Source organism: Pecten maximus, chromosome 11 (genome assembly GCF_902652985.1).
Source record: "Pecten maximus chromosome 11, xPecMax1.1, whole genome shotgun sequence".
In the NCBI taxonomy this organism is placed as follows: domain Eukaryota; kingdom Metazoa; phylum Mollusca; class Bivalvia; order Pectinida; family Pectinidae; genus Pecten; species Pecten maximus.
The window spans coordinates 33,017,321-33,040,012 of NC_047025.1; the positions used below are offsets into that span (position 1 = coordinate 33,017,321).

General features: G+C 38.1%; 1 protein-coding gene across 1 annotated transcript; it reads right to left on the reverse strand.

The window, feature by feature from the left end:
* Nucleotides 1-10,103: 10,103 nt before the first annotated feature.
* LOC117338049 (apolipoprotein D-like) lies at nucleotides 10,104-17,425 on the reverse strand. The gene is made up of 5 exons (XM_033899214.1): nucleotides 17,170-17,425; nucleotides 12,132-12,265; nucleotides 11,891-11,970; nucleotides 11,314-11,394; nucleotides 10,104-10,747 (listed from the first exon to the last, which is right to left on the reverse strand). The coding sequence occupies exons 1-5, from the start codon at nucleotides 17,287-17,289 to the stop codon at nucleotides 10,599-10,601; spliced, it is 564 nt and encodes a 187-aa protein (XP_033755105.1). The 5' UTR covers nucleotides 17,290-17,425; the 3' UTR covers nucleotides 10,104-10,598.
* Nucleotides 17,426-22,692: the final 5,267 nt, after the last annotated feature.

Consider the following 22,692-nt stretch of genomic DNA (forward strand, 5'->3'; position numbering starts at 1 on the left):
GTAAACCATCTAACAAGAAAGAACAACGCAAACGTCCCATTATACAAAACGAATCTCCCATCACCTAACAAGAAAGTACAACACCTATACCTCACTCTGTAACGAGAATATACAGCGCAAAGCTCATTATCTAATATCATAAAATACAACAACGACCATTCACGATTATATAACGGAACTGTATTAACGTGATTATAACAATATATAACAAGAAAGTTCAACGCGAGTGCATCATTATATAACCAGGATGTTTAATGTGAATCTCTCACTGGAGACCACGAAAGTATAATGTGAATCTCTCACTAGAGAACACGAAAGTATAATGTGAATCTCTCACTGGATAACACGAAAGTATAATGTGAATCTCCCACTAGAGAACACGAAAGTATAATGTAAATCTCCCATTAAAGAACAAGAAAGTATAATGTAAATCTCTCACTAGAGAACAAGAAAGTATAATGTGAATCTCTCACTAGAGAACACGAAAGTATAATGTGAATCGCTCACTAGAGAACGTGAAAGTATAATGTAAATCTCTCACTAGAGAACATGAAAGTATAATGTAAATCTCTCACTAGAGAACATGAAGGTATAATCTGAATCTCCCACTAGAGAACATGGAAGTATAATGTGAATCTCTCACTAGAGAGCATGAAAGTATCATGTGAATCTCCTAATAGAGAACACGAACGTATAATGTGAATATCCCACTAGAGAACAAGAAAGTATAATGTAAATCTCTCACTAGAGAACATAAAAGTATAATGTGAATCTCCTAATAGAGAACATGAAGGTATAATGTGAATCTCTCACTAGAGAACATGAAGGTATAATGTGAATCTCTCACTAGAGAACACAAAAGTATAATGTGAAGCTCTCACTTGAGAACACAAAAGTATAATGTAAATCTCTCACTTGAGAACACAAAAGTATAATATGAATCTCCCACTGGAGAACATGAAAGTATAACGTGAATCTCTCACTAGAGGATTTTAGTTTGAATAGCAAATATGAACCCAATTAGATAATAGGAAAGTTTTATTCGAATCTCCCTTTTTTGTTGGTACATTCAAAATTAATTGAAACTACATTAAATCGATATTCGATATATCAATTTAGTTAGGTAAGTATCTAATTGAAGCAATAAAATTCAAGTTATCAAACTATTGAATCATAAAAAATCATCATGAAATCGTGAAGTAATATATTATGATCAATATTGAATTTTGCAAATTCATTACATCAAGTTTTTTCTGTTACATTTGAGTTGCATCATGATACTAATACTATTATAGCACAATGATACATCGGTGGTTTATACTTAAATCATATCAATGATATATAACCTTGAAATATGTCAGTGTTCCCTATAGACAGTATACTTTATATAGAGTGGTGATGTGTCAGTGTTCCCTATAGTCAGTATATTTTATATAGAGTGGTGGTGTGTCAGTGTTCCCTATAGACAGTATACTTTATATAGAGAGGTGATGTGTCAGTGTTCCCTATAGACAGTATACTTTATATAGAGTGGTGATGTATCAGTGTTCCCTATAGACAGTATACTTTATATAGAGTGGTGATGTGTCAATGTTCCCTATAGACAGTATACTTTAGAGTGGTGATGTGTCAGTGTTCCCTATAGACAGTATACTTTATATAGAGCGGTGCTGTGTCAGTGTTCCCTATAGACAGTATACTTTATATAGAGTGGTGATGTGTCAGTGTTCCCTATAGACAGTATACTTTATATAGAGTGGTGATGTATCAGTGTTCCCTATAGACAGTATACTTTATATAGAGTGGTGATGTGTCAATGTTCCCTATAGACAGTATACTTTAGAGTGGTGATGTGTCAGTGTTCCCTATAGACAGTATACTTTATATAGAGTGGTGATGTGTCAGTGTTCCCTATAGACAGTATACTTTATATAGAATGGTGATGTGTCAGTGTTCCCTATAGACAGTATACTTTATATAGAGTGGTGATGTGTCAGTGGTCCCTATAGACAGTATACTTTAGAGTGGTGATGTGTCAGTGTTCCCTATAGACAGTATACTTTATATAGAGTGGTGATGTGTCAGTGGTCCCTATAGACAGTATACTTTATATAGAGTGGTGTGTCAGTGTTCCCTATAGATAGTATACTTTATATAGAGTGATGATGTCAGTGTTCCCTATAGACAGTATACTTTATATAGAGTGATGATGTCAGTGTTCCCTATAGACAGTATACTTTATATAGAGTGATGATGTCAGTGGTCCCTATAGACAGTATACTTTATATAGAGTGGTGGTGTGTCAGTGTTCCCTATAGACAGTATACTTTATATAGAGTGGTGATGTGTCAGTGTTCCCTATAGACAGTATACTTTATATAGAGTGGTGATGTCAGTGTTCCCTATAGACAGTATACTTTATATAGAGTGGTGATGTATCAGTGTTCCCTATAGACAGTATACTTTATATAGAGTGGTGATGTGTCAATATTCCCTATAGACAGTATACTTTAGAGTGGTGATGTGTCAGTGTTCCCTATAGACAGTATACTTTATATAGAGTGGTGATGTGTCAGTGTTCCCTATAGACAGTATACTTTATATAGAATGGTGATGTGTCAGTGTTCCCTATAGACAGTATACTTTATATAGAGTGGTGATGTGTCAGTGGTCCCTATAGACAGTATACTTTAGAGTGGTGATGTGTCAGTGTTCCCTATAGACAGTATACTTTATATAGAGTGGTGATGTGTCAGTGGTCCCTATAGACAGTATACTTTATATAGAGTGGTGTGTCAGTGTTCCCTATAGATAGTATACTTTATATAGAGTGATGATGTCAGTGTTCCCTATAGACAGTATACTTTATATAGAGTGATGATGTCAGTGTTCCCTATAGACAGTATACTTTATATAGAGTGATGATGTCAGTGGTCCCTATAGACAGTATACTTTATATAGAGTGGTGGTGTGTCAGTGTTCCCTATAGACAGTATACTTTATATAGAGTGGTGATGTGTCAGTGTTCCCTATAGACAGTATACTTTATATAGAGTGGTGATGTCAGTGTTCCCTATAGACAGTATACTTTATATAGAGTGATGATGTCAGTGTTCCCTATAGACAGTATACTTTATATAGAGTGATGATGTCAGTGTTCCCTATAGACAGTATACTTTATATAGAGTGGCGATATGTCAGTGTTCCCTATAGACAGTATACGTTATATAGAGTGGTGATGTGTCAGTGTTCCCTATAGACAGTATACTTTATATAGAGTGGTGATGTCAATGTTCCCTATAGATAGTATACTTTATATAGAGTGATGATGTCAGTGTTCCCTATAGACAGTATACTTTATATAGAGTGATGATGTCAGTGTTCCCTATAGACAGTATACTTTATATAGAGTGGTGATGTGTCAGTGTTCCCTATAGACAGTATACTTTATATAGAGTGGTGATGTGTCAGTGTTCCCTATAGACAGTGTACTTTATATAGAGTGGTGATGTGTCAGTGTTCCCTATAGACAGTATACTTTATATAGAGTGGTGATGTGTCAGTGTTCCCTATAGACAGTATACTTTATATAGAGTGGTGATGTGTTAGTGTTCCCTATAGACAGTATACTTTATATAGAGGTGATGTGTCAGTGTTCCCTATAGACAGTATACTTTATATAGAGTGGTGTGTCAGTGTTCTCTATAGACAGTATACTTTATATAGAGTGGTGATGTGTCAGTGTTCCCTATAGACAGTATACTTTATATAGAGTGGTGATGTGTCAGTGTTCTCTATAGACAGTATACTTTATATAGAGTGGTGATGTGTCAGTGTTCTCTATAGACAGTGTACTTTATATAGAGTGGTGATGTGTCAGTGTTCCCTATAGACAGTATACTTTATATGGAGTGGTGGTGTGTCAGTGTTCCCTATAGACAGTATACTTTATATAGAATGGTGATGTGTCAGTGTTCCCTATAGACAGTATACTTTATATAGAGTGGTGATGTGTCAGTGTTCCCTATAGACAGTATACTTTATATAGAATGGTGGTGTGTCAGTGTTCTCTATAGACAGTGTACTTTATATAGAGTGGTGATGTGTCAGTGTTCCCTATAGACAGTATACTTTATATAGAGTGGTAATGTGTCAGTGTTCCCTATAGACAGTATACTTTATATGGAGGGGTGGTGATGTCAGTGTTCCCTATAGACAGTAGACTCTATATAGAGTGGTGATGTGTCAGTGTTCCCTATAGACAGTGTACTTTATATAGAGTTGCGATGTGTCAATGTTCCTAATAGATAATTGATGCTGTTTCTTTGTTGCATCAAACATATCTTATTTTAGATAAACTGATTAATGTTTGTCTCTCGACTAAATTAGGTCGGATTATTAAGCTATCATAGATTGCGATCATAGATTTCTGTTTATATTACAGATGGATCTACGCATCTTTTCTCCTGCTCTTTCGCTCGACGGCTTCGCGATGGATCCATACAACTTTGACCTACAATGCGCCGATGTCAACACCAAGACTAAGGCCTATGTCCGTTACCCGAAACCGCCCTACACCTACCTCGGACTTGCTGTCATGGCTATAGAGTTATCTCCCTCAAAGTCTCTCGTTCTGTCAGATGTCATCGACTCAGTATCTACGATGTTTCCATTTTTTCGGGAAACCTACACAGGTTGGAAGGCATCTCTACGACACACACTCTCAAAGTATGACTGCTTCACACGGACAAAGAGTGGTGAATGGACAGTCGATCTAACTAAGGTTCAGTCATCCGCCTTCCGTCGCCAGGATACAGCCATCGCCCGCGAGGGAAACTATGCATTTGACTTACACCGAGAGCTTGGCGTGCCGAGAGTGAAACTGCCATCAGATATCAAGAACATGCCAACTTCAAGGTTTGACTCATCCTCAGATTCGTCGCAAGCTATGTCACCTGAAAACCTCGTAGATGGATCGCCAGAAAAATCATCGCCAAATATCGTCACCGCTCCTATGTCAGCGCAATCTGCTCTTCGCCTCCAACCCGCCCCGAAGTTCATGAAGGTCGAACAAACAACAGATATATCATACCCTAGGACAACCAGTTCAAGACCGGCTCTTTGGACTTCTGATACAGCTACCTGCTCTTCGGCCGTATCTTCTGCACCTCACAATCTTGTACCGATCAACTATCACCAATATATGAAGAAGTCACCAGCCTGGTCGCCACAAGACACACGTCAACCCCTTCCGATTATGTCTTCTGAAATCCCGCCTCAGTCAATACCAGAACGCAGCAGCTGTATGCAACACTCTGTTCCAACATCTAACTCTTTCTTCACCGGCACTGCTGAGGACATTTCGCCCAACATCAGCATGCCGACACTTTCCCCGATATGGAGCACTGTACCTATGAGAGATGAAGACAGCGACAATTCCTTCAGCCACTGTAACATGCCGGATCTAACACCAGTTTGGAAGATCTTGAGCCAGTCTATATCCACTGACGCTTCCAACGAGTACAGAGGATCACCTACACCTCCCACCACACTCACCGGTCTGACAACACCCATCGGCGCCTCAACGCCATTGGACAGGAAAGCAACAAGTATTCTGCGTCTCCCTTTCCGGTCAACACCAGAGAACCAGACGACGAAGTTCCTTATGGATGACATCCTTGGTGAGCGCGACGGCCCAGCGGATCGACCCCTGACAGCAAAGCCGTCTTCACCGACCAAGCCATCACCCTCCAGAATGCACCAGACAATGGATTTAGCTCTCGCCGCCGCTGCCGCCGCCAGTGAACACAAATTGCCGGATTGTCCGCAGAAAGAAACCCCCGTATCACGGCATCAACATTCCCAGCAAGACTTTCCAGGCGAGGTACCGCAACAGAAGATCCCGCAGTACGAGGTCCCTACTGATGCACCAGGGAAAGCCCCAAAAAGACAGAGAGCAAAGTTGACAAGGAAGATGAATCGCCCATCCAAGGCAGCACACAGACCAGACTACCCATCTACCCAACAGAGTGAAAGTCGGAATACCGCAGTGGACAATTTACAACGAATCTGTGAGAATTTCAAATTCAGCACCAACCCGTTCATACAGTCATCGGCCAGTCAACCTTCCGTTCCAGCCAATGTAGGCCATGTTTCTCCGTCATCGTCGGCGACAGCTTTCCATTACCCACATCAGCAGAGCTATGCCAACTACCCTTATGCTGCCTACTACAATCAACACCCCTTTCCTTACCAAGCCTACCCATACATGCAGCTGCCACACGACGCGTCCAGCCACTTACCCATGATGCATCCATATTTCGCGCATGCCTACACCGCTCAGCGACCGGAAACGCAGCCCGTAGACCTCAGCCTAATGAGGAGTTGGTGGAGTCATTAATTGATAGGCTTAACATGGACTGTGAGCAGGAAAAGTGAGATATTGTGAAAACTGTGCAATAGAATTTCCCGGGATTAATTAAGAAATTGCAAAACTAAAAACGATTTAGCCGATAATATTTACCTAATTGGTATGTACTATTGTGATGAATGACATTTATATATTATGGAAGTCGGATAGGAACTTATTGAACACTAGTGCATTAACGACGGAGTACATTTTCCTGAATGTTCAAAAGCTCAAAACCGGGTTGTGGTGTTTATGACATCGTGATAACGTATTCTAGATAAATACTGTTTATGTATAGCAAATTAATCTTTGCTGGATGCAAGTGACAATGGATTCGGTTATGTATTTTGGGACGCTACTGTGATGACGCTTTGGTGTAACGTTAGGACAAATGATTAACATATAAACTGTGTCGATGCAATAGGTACGAACATTATAGATTCTTAGTTGAGAATCCTTAACTATTCTTAAATAACTCTCCGACATAGTGCACAAAGAATTGGATGTTATCATGTTTATGTACTACTATACTTTTATTTATTACTTATGTTGTTGATTTGTGTCATTGGTTTAAAATGAAGACGATTAAAATATTCAAATCGTCCAGTGGTTGTTGTTTTACTTTTATGTAGGTAAGACAATGCGTAAGAGACATTTCGCTGTAATTTTACATTGGAAATCCATCAGATGTCGGAGGAAGTCGTACCCAAAATGGGACGTCCCATCAAACAAATCAAGAACATTTTGTTTTAAAACTTCATTTTTTTGACACTATCGAATTTGATATTTAGAACAAAGACGTAACTATTGTAATACCTAACTCTCTGTTTAGAAATATGACAATACATGTACAAAAAAAAATGTACTATTTGCATGGTAACATTTCACGTAATCGAATACCGGTATATGAAAATTGAATCTTATTTTGGGATATAATTTAATTAGTTTGACTTGAAACAAGTTAGCCACCAACAAAATTCTGCTTATAATACCTAGGATTTATAACTGTACATACATTTAGATAGGGTCTAGTCGGTAATTACGACGAAATAATCCAATATAGGTACTGGATCCTAACAACTAGAAATAGATAATTTGTCAAGTACATTGTAGTAATAACGACAGAACAGACAACTAATTAATTATAATAGGTAAATTATTTCTCGACCGAGGGGATCGTTTTCACAACATAACGAGATTTCTTGTTGTTTATACCCACTGTATTTGTGTAAATATTCCATGTTCTATGTTTGTGTGATCGTTAGTAATTTGCTTGTGTCTTGATAAAAGGGCAAATTGCCTCGAAAATTCGACAATTTCCTTGTCTGTACTGTCGTTAGTACTACTTGACAAATTGTACATATATGTACATGTAGATATATAACATTAACAACACGATTTATTTGGAAAATACGTCTTAAATGGGTGGAACAACACCTGGGCAAAAGTGGAAAAACAGAATACGGGGATTTGCTGCGAATCAAAACAATAACATCAAGATATTGAATGGTTTGCCGCTCTCGTATGACAGAATACATCAATATTTTTCGTGTATGTTACATTCAACAGAAAACCATGACATATGTTACAAACAAGAAAAAGTAATAATGTAAAAATGCGCGAATAAGTAAGATCATTATGACATCGTCTCTTTGTGACGTTACTCCACCTCAACTTGATGACGGCGTCATTTTGAAAGGAATGATGAGCACAATTTAAACGTTTTCTGCTGCTTTGCACTCGTGAAAATATCGATATTCCGTCATGCTTGTGAAATATACCTGGTATGTTATATTCAACGAGAATCCATTCAGTATCCTCTATATATTTCACAGGGAAAATGCGATAAAGTTATTTATGAAATAAACACTGGTGTTATAATCAAATTTATTACTGTCGGCCTACATAGGGATTTAATTAAACAAACCACGGGGTTCGAATTAAACAACTAATTGTTGAGTCAAACAACAGGCTTTATCAGACAATCCGGGGTTCGAACTGAAAGAAGTATCCATTTTCTAGTTCAGAACAATTGCAAGTGTATCATTGTTGTGCCAAGTTATCATTTATTTATGAAGTAATCAACTAAATTAGATAAGATATCTAAATTCGCTTGATTATTCCATGAATACAAATTTATTTTAGTACTCGGAACCGCATTGTTTCTTGAATAAATGATAAGTTAACCTTGTCATGTCAGAACTAATGAATCGAGAGAACATACGTGTGTATATTGGTTCCGATAAGTAAGATGACAGTTGACATCCGATAATAGACATTATCAGAAATCATTATCAGAGTTTAACCATAAGAAGGGAGCAAGATAAAAAAAAATACAATTGGGTGAGATGAACACAAAGGATCGGACGAGATCAAACAACACAAGGGATCGAGAGAGATCAAACAACAAAAGGGGTCGAGTGGGATCAAACAACATTAGGGATCGAGCGAGATCAAACAACAAGGAATCGAGAGAGATCAAACAACAAAAGGGATCGAGAGAGATCAAACAACATTAGGGATCGAGAGAGATCAAACAACACAAGGAATCGAGGGAGATCAAACAAAAAAGGGATCGAGAGAGATCAAACAACAAAAGGGATCGAGCGAGATCAAACAACACAAGGGATCGAGCGAGATGAAACAACACAAGGGATCGAGTGGGATCAAACAACACAAGGGATCGGACGAGATCAAACAACATACGGGATCGAGAGAGATCAAACAACATACGGGATCGAGAGAGATCAAACAACACAAGGGATCGAGAGAGATCAAACAACAAAAGGGGTCGAGTGGGATCAAACAACATTAGGGATCGAGCGAGATCAAACAACAAGGAATCGAGAGAGATCAAACAACAAAAGGGATCGAGAGAGATCAAACAACATTAGGGATCGAGAGAGATCAAACAACACAAGGAATCGAGGGAGATCAAACAAAAAAGGGATCGAGAGAGATCAAACAACAAAAGGGATCGAGCGAGATCAAACAACATTAGGGATCGAGTGGGATCAAACAACATTAGGGATCGAGCGAGATCAAACAACACAAGGAATCGAGCGAGATCAAATAACACAAGGGATCGAGAGAGATCAAACAACAAAAGGGGATCGAGCGAGATCAAACAACAAAAGGGATCGAGAGAGATCAAACAACACAAGGAATCGAGCGAGATCAAACAACACAAGGGATCGGCAGAGATCAAACAACACAAGGGATCGAGTGGGATCAAACAATACAAGGGATTGAGAGAGATCAAACAACACAAGGGATCGAGAGAGATCAAACAACACAAGGGATCGAGAGAGATCAAACAACAAAAGGGATCGAGAGAGCTCAAACAACACAAGGGATCGAGAGAGATCAAACAACACAAGGGATCGAGCGAGATCAAACAACACAAGGGATGGACAGAGATCAAACAACACAAGGGATCGACATAGATCAAACAACACAAGGGATCGAAAGAGATCAAACAACACAAGGGACTGAGATCAAACAACTCAAACGAACTGATACACACACAAAAGGGAACGAGTTCTAAGGGCAACGAGTCCAAAAAGGGGAAGGGACAGAGTTTAAAAAACACGAGGGAGAGGGTACTAAAATCACTGGAGAGATTTCATACACAACCGAGGGAGAAGTTCAAAAATCACATAATCACTTGAGTGAGAGTTCAAACCATGGGGGAGAGAGTTCAAGAATACATTTAATAAACTCCATATTACACTCGATCATCTGATCGGGTCGAGATGACCTGATGGTTTTGAAGTATTTGTAATTAAATAACGGCACAGGAGTGTCGTGGCTGTTTTAATATCTTCATATTGGACTGTAAATGCTGAGATTATCGGTTATATAAGGAATTAGTAGGTTAGGTTAGGTCAGACACTCAAACGTTTCAATATGTTTACGTTCCTTGTGATCATGTTGGTATTTTGTCATTAAATGCTGCTATTTTAATTGAATAGCTGATTTTAAATGTCAGTGAGATTTAGATTCGACACTTAAAGTTGTAGTCTGTTTTTTCGCTCATTTGCTAATAATATTTCCAAAGTTCTGTATGATTCAACTCTAGGTGAACAGTGATAGTTACATGGTTTGACTTAGCCGATAAATGTTATATATAACAACACACGCGACATTTTACTTTGTTTCACTGAGTTTATTTCATGCTGAATTTATTTCAACATTGTTTGGAACATATTGCGTCACATCCGGTTTGATCGGACGTGACTAGTTGGTCGATCCCGGCACCAAGGTCTTTCAAGTAACGATACAAACGCCTCTTCCTTTTAATGGGTTTTCTCGTTCGGGACAAAATAAAAGCCCATTCTGGAATATAAATAACATCGTGAACACAATTCTGACAAAGAGAATGGATGTACATTTTTCTGACTACTTCACATGGTTATCTCGCTGTTACTGGGGAATATAGTATTTCGTATGCTTTGGGGTGAGACATGGGGATCTCACAGGCGGTATAGTAATCTATAGAAACTCGCGATGATTTCTGAAACGTTCTTCTATAGATATTTTGCCTTTTCCAATCTGCTCACCGTCATTCTTCATTCCCAAATGAGTAAGCACATTGGTTCTCTTATTGTGAGATTTTTGAAGTATCGAAGATAAGAACATTTTTACTCGTTCATCATTTCAAATGTATCCTGTATCATGAGAATAACGCGACAAAGATGAAATGTAGGGAAGATGATATCGGAGTTCTTGTGTATATTTAAATATTATTAAACAGAGGCTAAAGTACGGACGGAAAATATAACGAAATAACGTCATCATTTTCCATATTGTTTCAGAGATATTTAAGATATTGGAAGGAAGGTTTTTGTTAGATGTAAACTATAAACTAATATGTTATATATAGAGAGTTTCCGAGTACGTACCCAGTTTTGTCGCGTTGTCACATCCATACAAGACCGCGTGATTTTTGTAGTCCGTGTATATGACGTCCTGATCTAGACCATCTGTCATTAAAAAAAAATGAAATAAAAAATATGTACCAGGGTTAAACACTCGCCTGAAGGTCGGAGTGAATTCTTTCATTTCAAGACAAGAATGTATCCAGGAAAGTTTATCCACAATGTAGGAAAATTATTATCTAAACACTTGGAACATACTGTTTAGGATTATTGGATCAGAGATATGCCATATATATGCTGAAATATATCAAATTTTCTAGATTAGAAAAGCAATAATGACTGAACACCAAGAAAGACATATTTCCACACAAAAAACCCACTTGGAACGTTGGCAGATTTCTGAATTAAGTACTTCATATTAACTGTAAGGCGCTGTGTGGTGTTATATGTTGTCTTTAATTGTTAAATGACAATAGAAATGCAAAAGATACAAATATGTAACGTTTCTTTTATGTTAAATTTTAATACACTTGTACTTTCCATAGAAGCTATATATTTCTCTAATATATCAGTTTAAAATAGCAATCAGATTCATACTTACTGATGTTTTCGAGGTAAAGTTTGAAATGGTTTGGTTTACAATACACGTTCCTAAGGATGCCTTTGGTTTTCACTTTCTGTCTGAAAATTGTTAAAAGACATGACGCTATTTATATGAATTTGTAAAATGTGTATGTTCGAAATTTACGGTTCAGGAAGGGCAACTGCCAATATATCTGTTTATAATGCTATTAACATGCGTCCATTAATTATTGCCGATATCATTATTATCGCGTACTTACGTTGCCTGCTCTAATCTGCTGTAGGACACTCTCATATCGCCATTTTTTTTCGGGCAATACTTGAATGAAATACATGTTGTGTTCTGCTGTAACGGGTTATCAAACCTCTCGATCTCGTACCATATACCCGCATACTGTAGGACGAACGAAGGAAACAAATACCAGTTAACAGCTATGGTATGGGACGAATATATACAAATATATGTCTAGGTTATTGTAACATAGTAATGGTCAATATGGCCTTATTTATCTTTGCCTGATGTTTGCAATCTCCTCTTTTATGGCAAAATCTTATTGCTTTGAACAAAAGACTGTTAATTGATTCCTGTCAGCAAGCTTAGAAATGAATACCAGTTTAAGTTATCCATCACTTAATGTACAAATGTCATCCATTGAATAACATATCTAAATGATAAGAAATAAAGCAGAACCTCACCATATCTCAACGTATGTACACTTTCACCATCATCCATACGAAATATATCATTTTTGTTTTACAACACTGTAGTACATTTAAATAACATGCCATCATTGAGTCTAGTCTAGCCTTGTTAATACAAAACACACGCTGACGCCACCGATCGAGTTAGAGCACGTACGAAGAGTTGAGTGTAATTGTGTAGTTTTACGGGAATGACTGTCTGAGGAAGCGTTAAGCGTAATTTCACGAATATAACTCTCATCACACTATGTCCAAACTACTCTCTGGAAAATGTCTGGAGAACGCATTAAGATCTTGTAGAGAGTACTAAGAACGTAGTAGAAACCGACAAGGACGTGGTATAGTATTAACAGGCTTGAAGGAAGTGGTATGGTCTTAACAGATATGGACGACTTGCAGTAACTAATATAAGTGGTGTGATCTTTAAGGACGTAGACGACTTGTAGGACGTTGTATGGTCCTAACAGGCATCGAAGACTTGGAGGACGTTGTATGGTCCTAACAGGCATCGAAGACTTGTAGGACGTTGTATGGTCATAACAGACATCGAAGACTTGGAGGACGTGGTATGGTCCTAACAGATATGGACGACTTGCAGTAACTAATATAAGTGGTGTGATCTTTAAAGACGTAGACGACTTGTAGGACGTTGTATGGTCCTAACAGGCATCGAAGACTTGGAGGACGTTGTATGGTCCTAACAGGCATCGAATACTTGGATGACGTGGTATGGTCATAACAGACATCGAAGACTTGGAGGACGTGGTATGGTCCTAACAGACGTGGACGACTTGGAGGACGTGGTATGGTCCTAACAGACATCGAAGACTTGGAGGTCCTAACAGGCATCGAAGACTTGGAGGACGTTGTATGGTCCTAACAGGCATGGAAGACTTGTAGGACGTTGTATGGTCCTAACAGACATCGAATACTTGGAGGACGTGGTATGGTCCTAACAGACGTGGACGACTTGGAGGACGTGGTATGGTCCTAGCAGTTTGGTTTGGTTTGGTTTATTTTGTTTAACGTCCTATTAACAGCTAAGGTCATTTAAGGACGGCCTCCCGTGCGTGCATGCGTGTGTTGAGTGCGTATGTGTGTTTTGGGAGGCTGCGGTATGTTCGTGTTAAGTCTCCTTGTGATAGGCCGGAACTTTTGCCGATTTATAGTGCTACCTCACTGAAGCATACTGCCGAAGACACCCAAGCAGACCTTGAAGACTTGGAGGACGTGGTATGGTCCTAACAGACGCGGACGACTTGTAGGACGTTGTATGGTCCTAACAGACGTGGACGACTTGTAGGACGTTGTATGGTCCTAACAGACATCGAATAATTGGAAGACGTGGTATGGACTTAACAGACATCGAAGACTTGGAGGACGTGGTATGGTTCTAACAGACATCGAAGAATTGGAAGACGTGGTATGGTCCTAATACCCCCATCACACTAGGTCACGTTCCCACTACGTCCAACCACGTCCTGGAAAAAATTGAAGAACGCGATGCGAACGCAGAAAGAACTTGTACAACGTAGTAAAGACTCAATAGAGACCGATAAGGACGTGTTATGGTCTTCATGGACCTGGAGGACGTGAACAAACTTTGAGCATGTTAAAAAAAAGCGTAGCGAGGACGTGGTCCAATCGGGACGTAGTAAGAACGTAACAGGGACGCAGTACCCGCGGTATTGACGTGGTAATGACGTAACCAAAACCCAATGAGAACTTCATTGACGCAGTGGAAGCGTAGCGCTGATGGAAAGGATTGTATTACGTTCTCATTGCGTTGTCAGTGCGTTCTTGCTACGTCAATGTAGTTCTTATTGCGACCTCTCTACGCTTGTACAATGACCAAGGTACGCCAATACCACGTTGTTGATGACCACGTTAGGTTTCCAGTACGTTCTTACGGTGCTCATTAAGTTTACGACACGTCTGTCACAGGTTACCACCACGTCAAAACCACGTCCAGAGGATCGGCTGTATAAATACTCATTTCAAGTTTAATTCATTATCACTTTCGTTCAAACTACAAAAGAAGATGGTTACAAGTTATCAAGAACTTCTTATGCATCTTGCTCTGATTCGGTTCTTCGTCATAATCGTTGGTTGCTTCGGATGCAACAACGCTGGCAACTGGTGGTGGATTTTTTAGAATTTTACCTCTGCCTCTCCCACCACGGCCTGTCTTGGACTGTCCGGATTTTCTCGGCGGCATATTGTGAATATTGCAGGGGAATGGAAAAAAGAAACAAGTCAAGTTGTATTTATAGGGAACGGGCAAACGCAGAGAGAACGTAGTAATTACGTAATGCACGCGTAGAAAGATCTTTTTGGACGTAGTAAGAGCGTATTAAGAACACACAGAGCGTGGTGCACGCGCGAACATGCGCGAGATAAGGTCTTAGTGGAAACGTGTAGGACGTAGTAAGAACCCAGCAAGGACGTAATGAGGGCGTAATATGAACGTGACAACTGCAAAATTCTCCATTTTTGCCACGACCCCGCTGCGTTTCTCGAAATTTTAAGGACGCAGTGCGGTCTTCGTGGTCTTTGTCTTAGTGTGATGGGGGCATAACAGACATCGAAGAATTGGAAGACGTGGACAAACTTTGAACATGTTCAAATAAGCCTAGCGAAGACATAGTCGAATCAAGATACTGTAAGAACCTAATAAGGGCGTAGTAAAGACGCCATCGGCCTAGTTATGACGTAGCCAAAACATTATGACGACTTCAACGCCGCAGTAGAAGCCTAGCACAAACGTATTGTTAATATTGCGTTCTCGGCTCGTTGTCACTGCGTTCTCGGCTCGTTGTCATTGCGTTCTCGGCTCGCTGTCAATGCGTTCTCGACTCGTTGTCAAAGCATTCTCGGCTCGTTGTCACTGCGTTCTCGGCTCGTTGTCAATGCGTTCTCGGCTCGTTGTCACTGCGTGCTCACTACGTCGATGCAGTTCTCAGTACGGCCTCTCCATACTTGTGTTAATAACCATCGTACGCCCATGCCATATGTACAAGACCACATATAGTGACGGCTTTTCCAGGTATCGGATACAGATCAGCTACTGTTTTTTATTGCCTAATGTACATGAAATAAAACACATTCAGTTAATATATTAAACCACGATGAACTGCATTAAAACGTTTCAGCTTTTTTTGTAAATGGATAGAAATCCAGCCCACACACTAACTTCAAGTGCCCGGCTTACGCCGATCAGATGATTTTGTTAAAACATAAAAAAATATTTATAATCAATAAACAACTCTTGATATTCCTTTGATTTTTAAATTTGTTCTAGATCTTATTTCCAGTATGATATTTTCTCCAATTCATCACAATAAATCTGGTATGTGACAGGGCAATCTGTTTGGGGACTTGCCGCTCCATCTTTTGCTATGTTCAGCTCAGCTTCAGCTTAACGTTCTAGTGGAGTGTTGGTTACCTACAGTTCCGAATGATTTAGCGAGTCGGAAGACGGTATTTAAATATTATTGATAATTGAAAAAAAAACGCAACTAATATAATAGTAAAATGGTGCATGAAAATCGTTGTATTCAGACTGTATTCATTGGCAATTAATGGTATTAATGGAACTTGTTTTCAGTTGTTGGTTTCATATAGAGAACTTAGATCCAGAGCTTCCAATATGTTTAGGCGGTGCTTAAGAAATTTATGAAACGCCCACAGTAAGTTTTTACTGTGTCTATGCCAATGTTTAGAGAATCGGCATTGAAATATTGGATTAAAGTCAAATTCCTCGATCACTTCCGTTCTAACAACCATGGCAGATGACAAAAAACAAGACGTTCCTCTTTGCCTTGTTCTGTTTCAAGGATAACAGGGTCTTCACGATGCCCTAGTTACATATTTGATGCTGAAAAGAAGAAGGAATAGAATAACAAAGTCTTTGCTAGGTTCCCAATTGCCATTTTGTTAAAAGTGAAAGAAGACGAAAATTTGACCAATATGATCGACTAACGACAGAAAAAAGCTGCATGTCAGGTAGTGCTGATTTGTAAGTTGATATAAGGACGCTATAAGGACTTGGTAGATGATTCGCGCGTAATATCTTTTTGGTCGTACAGGTATAATGAACGTAGTAAGAACGCATGTGCATTCGTGTTGAAACGTGTTGGTGGCAGTACAAACCTGGTAGTGACGTAGTGATGACCTAATATGAACATGAAATTTGAATAATCGTCAATTTTGACTAAATTTCTGCTGCGTTTCTCGAAATTCTGAGGACGCAATTTTGTCTTCATGGCCTTCGTCTGAGTACGATTGGGGTTCGAGTCTCGTCATATTGACTGTTAATGGACGGAAATAACCTACACGGATAGTGTTTTAAATGTAAATACAAATTACACGGAACGTATCGAATAGACGGAGAAACGGTATATTTCTGGTCTTATTTTTATCAATGGGACATTAATCAATTTTTTGTGTAAAGGGACAATGCAGCTTACCAGGGAAGTGTTGCGTGCAAATGATCGAATATGACTTAATGGGAAAGCAATGAGCTATTGACGAAGACCACTTAGCCGTATAGTGTTGAGCGTAAATGTTGTTTGTAAATGGCCGAATAGGACTTACCTTCTTTGGGTTAAAGTTGGAAATGACAGGGACGGACGGACAGTCTAGCCTGGTATTAAAACCGGCTATAATGGTCACGGCGATCACCAGTATGACCAATACCTCCACGTGTGCTGCCATACTCTGCTGTGATACAACTGTCCTTATCACACATGAAGCCCGAGCTTATATACGGCTGATGCGTACAAACGTCCAACATACGTTCTACTATCGGAGAATCCGCGGACTAGCCCACATTACCTGCTGTACCAAATGGCTATTATTAACTTTTATGTATTTCGGTAGTGCATGGCGTTTACATAAATGTTTTATTAAGCTGACAAATCTATTCGGTCGCATCTGATGTCGCCAGCACTCGGGGATACGTCAATTAAATGTAGCCTGAAGTTGAATTCAATTTCAATTTCAACAAAACTTTATTGGCCTTCAATACGTCAAAAGGATTGGACATCAGGCCAAGCCTATTTAATTCATTTTCAAATTATTAAATTGTTTTATTTCCATGTATTAAGTTTGAGTTTAGTAACCAATAAAAATTTTGAAAAAAATACAGAAACAGCCACGTTTAAATGACATTTTATGATTACAAAAGAAATATATTAAGTGAACAATTACAATAGTCCTACAGAGTCAAACATTCGTGAAATTTGCGAGAAAATCGATCTGAAGAAGAAACGTTCCTTTCCTAGCGCAGAGGTAATTTATTGAAAGTTCGGGTAGGACCTGTTGTACCACTTTGGTCAAACCGATAGATACTAAGTAGTTCATTCTTTTGGATTTTTTGTTAAAACAAAATGCAATGTTAAACAGCAGTGACATAAAACTGCAATCTGGGCCGATTCAAAATCGTCTAATTGCAATTTTGCAACACCGAAAACTACACAATGGTCCTTGTTTGATTGTGAAATTTGAATACGGAACATATTGGATAAATTGGTAATAACCTGTAAACTATTTTAAACCGAATACATTTTTATATTTGATACTAATTGATGAGGTTGCAATTAGACACATAAGACAAAATTATATGAGCCTATCTTTTGAAGGAAGCAGAATAGGTCAATTTACGAGCTTTGCTTCTGTGTATTGATGCTTATAGAACGCGATCTTTGTGTTAATATTTCCGTCCTATTTTATTTCCCAGTTGTTTACGCGATCTTTGTGTTAATATGTCCGTCCTATTTTATTTCACAGTTGTTTATGAGAAAGAAGCAACAACTACTTCATTGTTTTGTTTTATTTGAGTTTATTTGAGTTTATTTAACTCAAACATATTTTCTTGCCACGGGGAAAAGCAATAGGATTGGGCAAACGATATTTTTTACATTTTCAACTCCCCCTCCCAAAACAAAAAAACAAATTACATTTGACAAAAGAAAAGTAAATTTCAATAAAAACATGTAACTTTGGAACTTTGGAAGCATTCGTCTCCAACCAAGGAAAAGAATATCTATCAATTCATTAAAGTAAAAATATTAAATATGTTGCTGGTTTTACTTAAATAATGCATATTTGAACAATCATATTTTTCTAGTCCTTGGACAAAATAAGTTATTTTCATTTCATGTTGATATTTACATTTAAATCACTGAGATTGCAAAATAGTAAATGTCTCTCAAGATCAATCAAGGGCAATCAAAGAAAAAAAATGAAATGCGTTCACACAAGAGTTACCACATACACATTCAGGGTTTTCAATTTTTTTTTTTTTTTTTTACTTTTGAGTAATTTGCCGTCAGGAAACGACATCTGTCAAGGAAATCGTGAAAATGGTAGCAAGTCCTGAGTTGGAAAATTGAAACTATCATATTTATCGTATAGCTTAACTGTAATGTTGCCCTGTCGGTTACGTTGGAGGTAATGACGAGTCTTCGATGACGTTTTGAATTCAGATTTATTTATCAAAATTTCAAATATATTAGTTTCACATAAATTATTATACTATAAAATACACATGAAAATACAACATTCACGAAGTAAATAATGACAGAGATGACAGAAAAAGAACTTAAACTGCGGATAGACGTTCATCTTGTGATTATACAGTGCTGAAGGTGCTGTGTTTAGTATAATTTCCACTTAATAATGCAATATTTAGGCTGTTGGCAAGCAATATTGTGTATTTGTTATTAGGACTAACGCCGAAGGGCATGCATGATCGACATAAACTATGGCCAATTAGTATCAATCAATTATTCCATTAGATATGGACATTACGTCCTACGCATTACCTGTATCCTTTATAGGATCAACCCACTGTGTTAATACGATACATTAGTAAATCCTAAGGTACAGAAACTATACAGATATGTCAGTAAAACGAAACCGTATTTCTAATTCAAAATCAACAAAACAAGGACAAAATACCAACAACAATGCAGTACTACACGAGGACACGTGTATTTAGAACAATTATATTCTAATTAGAAATAAAAATAATAAATCCTGATTGTAAGACATTTACACATTCAATAATAAAAAAAAAACATAATTAAACTGTGTTTTTCCCTAATACATAAAAGGCCTAATATTTGGTCACCAGCATTACCTTTTCATGGAATACATTTTTATATTATCCCTTTCTCAAAGTTCTCGTTTTCAACATTTCCAACAATATGGATGCTAACAATTTGGTATGTGTTCAAATCTTTAAAACTTTGTTTCATATGTGGACTATATTATTTAGCGGCATAATAATAGGGAAACACATAGACAGGGCGGCAGATTAAACTCGCATTGGTAAAAATGACAAAATGTAATAAAGAGAATATTCCTTGTGCTTGATGAATAACGGTAAAAGTGGGTTGGAAACTTCGATATTGTTCACAAGTGCGAAGCCCACTCGATGAAATATATAACTGTTATTCCTCAAGCTACAAGGAATATCCTATATTCATTCAATACAATTTCAATAAATGTTCTGAATAGACTTATTAGTGTAAAAGATTGCCACATCACTGTCACCCATTCAGTTCAGCGTTACACAACATTGGCTTGGGGAGATAGTTCACGTTCTGCCAGTGTGTTTCCCCGCTGATATCCCATTAATGTTCGCTGGTATCATCACTCATCGTTGATGCTGATTTACTGCTGATGTTGAAAGTTTCCCTAGATCTGTTTATTACTCTTCCTGTCCTCCAATAAGCTGTATTTTTCACGGGTCTCAATATAAATCCATATTTTTCACCCTTTGTCTCCGGTTGATCTATGTTGAGTTTGAATATTATTTTGTTTACCTGTTGGTGGTATATCTCTGTTGTTGTAGCATCAGTTTATCAAAACGACTATATCTGTAGGTTTTTATTTATGTTTGTTTTACTCATATATTAAAACTTCATTGTGAGTTTAGTAAAATGAAATATAAACAATTTTCATCACGTAATTCGAACAACTAACATTTGAACAGGTTTGATGTGCTATTCACAGTTCCCGACATCACGTTACTGTCAATATTCTGACTGGTACAGCAAATTTGAAACGCTGAATGGCATATTCAAATAGTGACATACAAAAAATGTTATGGGTAATTCCACTTGAGAACAGACCGATTATGTGATAGAATGCCAATGATCGTATCATCAGAATTGTCATGAAAAATCGTACCTGCGCCCTGCTCACAAAGCTTGATGCATTGGACCAACGACAATCCATTTGTTGCAATATTCTGGCGCATCTCGTCATTGTATGCTATTGAGTTACACATGGACATCAATGGAATTTTTGATGCGTCTGAAATTTTATCTAACTATAGCGGTGAGCTCCGGAAACATGATCACAGCATTGTGTTTTAATTTGATATATATTACAGCCGTTCTTGTAATGTTAATTAGAGTGTCAACAGTATCAACATCTTTGTCAATTGAAAAAAAAATGTTTATATAATTTGGTCTACATAACAAAAAAAGTTATAATCAATAAACACATCCGGGCCAAGTTCACGGTAAAGTGGGAAAGTACAAAACCTAGTATAATAACTATTACAACAGACGAGCAGAGTAAGTAACACGACACTATACACAATAGTTATAAATTTATACAAGCTAATATCGAAACAGAGTGGGGCTGGTATCAACAACAAAGTATACAGTAATGTGTATAAGAGTGGGGCTGGTATCAGCAACAGAGTATACCGTAATGTGTATAAGAGTGGGGCTGGTATCAACAACAGAGTATACCGTAATGTGTATAAGAGTGGGGCTGGTATCAGCAACAGAATATACAGTAATGTGTATAAGAGTGGGGCTGGTATCAACAACAGAATATACCGTAATGTGTATAAGAGTGGGGCTGGTATCAACAACAGAATATACCGTAATGTGTATAAGAGTGGGGCTGGTATCAACAACAAAGTATACAGTAATGTGTATAAGAGTGGGACTGGTATCAACAACAGAGTATACAGTAATGTGTATAATAGTGGGGCTTGTATCAACAACAGAGTATACCGTAATGGGTATAAGAGTGGGGCTGGTATCAACAACAGAGTATACAGTAATGTGGGTAAGAGTGGAGCTGGTATCAACAACAGAGTATACAGTAATGTGTATAAGAGTGCATCTAGTATCAACAACAGAGTATACCGTAAAGTGTATGAGTGGGGCTGGTATCAACAACAGAGTATACCGTAATGTGTATAAGAGTGCGGCTGGTATCAACAACAGTGTATACCGTAATGTGTATAAGAGTGCGGCTGGTATCAGCAACAGAGTATACCGTAATGTGTATAAGAGTGCATCTAGTATCAACAACAGAGTATACCGTAAAGTGTATGAGTGGGGCTGGTATCAACAACAGAGTATACCGTAATGTGTATAAGAGTGGAGCTGGTATCAACAACAGTGTATACCGTAATGTGTATAAGAGTGGGGCTGGTATCAACAACAGAGTATACAGTAATGTGTATAAGAGTGCATCTAGTATCAACAACAGAGTATACCGTAAAGTGTATGAGTGGGGCTGGTATCAACAACAGAGTATACCGTAATGTGTATAAGAGTGGAGCTGGTATCAACAACAGTGTATACCGTAATGTGTATAAGAGTGCATCTGGTATCAACAACAGAGTATACCGTAATGTGTATAAGAGTGCATCTAGTATCAACAACAGAGTATACCGTAAAGTGTATGAGTGGGGCTGGTATCAACAACAGAGTATACCGTAATGTGTATAAGAGTGGAGCTGGTATCAACAACAGTGTATACCGTAATGTGTATAAGAGTGGGGCTGGTATCAACAACAGAGTATACAGTAATGTGTATAAGAGTGCATCTAGTATCAACAACAGAGTATACCGTAAAGTGTATGAGTGGGGCTGGTATCAACAACAGAGTATACCGTAATGTGTATAAGAGTGGAGCTGGTATCAACAACAGTGTATACCGTAATGTGTATAAGAGTGCATCTGGTATCAACAACAGAGTATACCGTAATGTGTATAAGAGTGGGACTGGTATCAGCAACAGAGTATACAGTAATGTGTATAAGAGTGCATCTGGTATCAACAACAGAGTTAACCGTAAAGT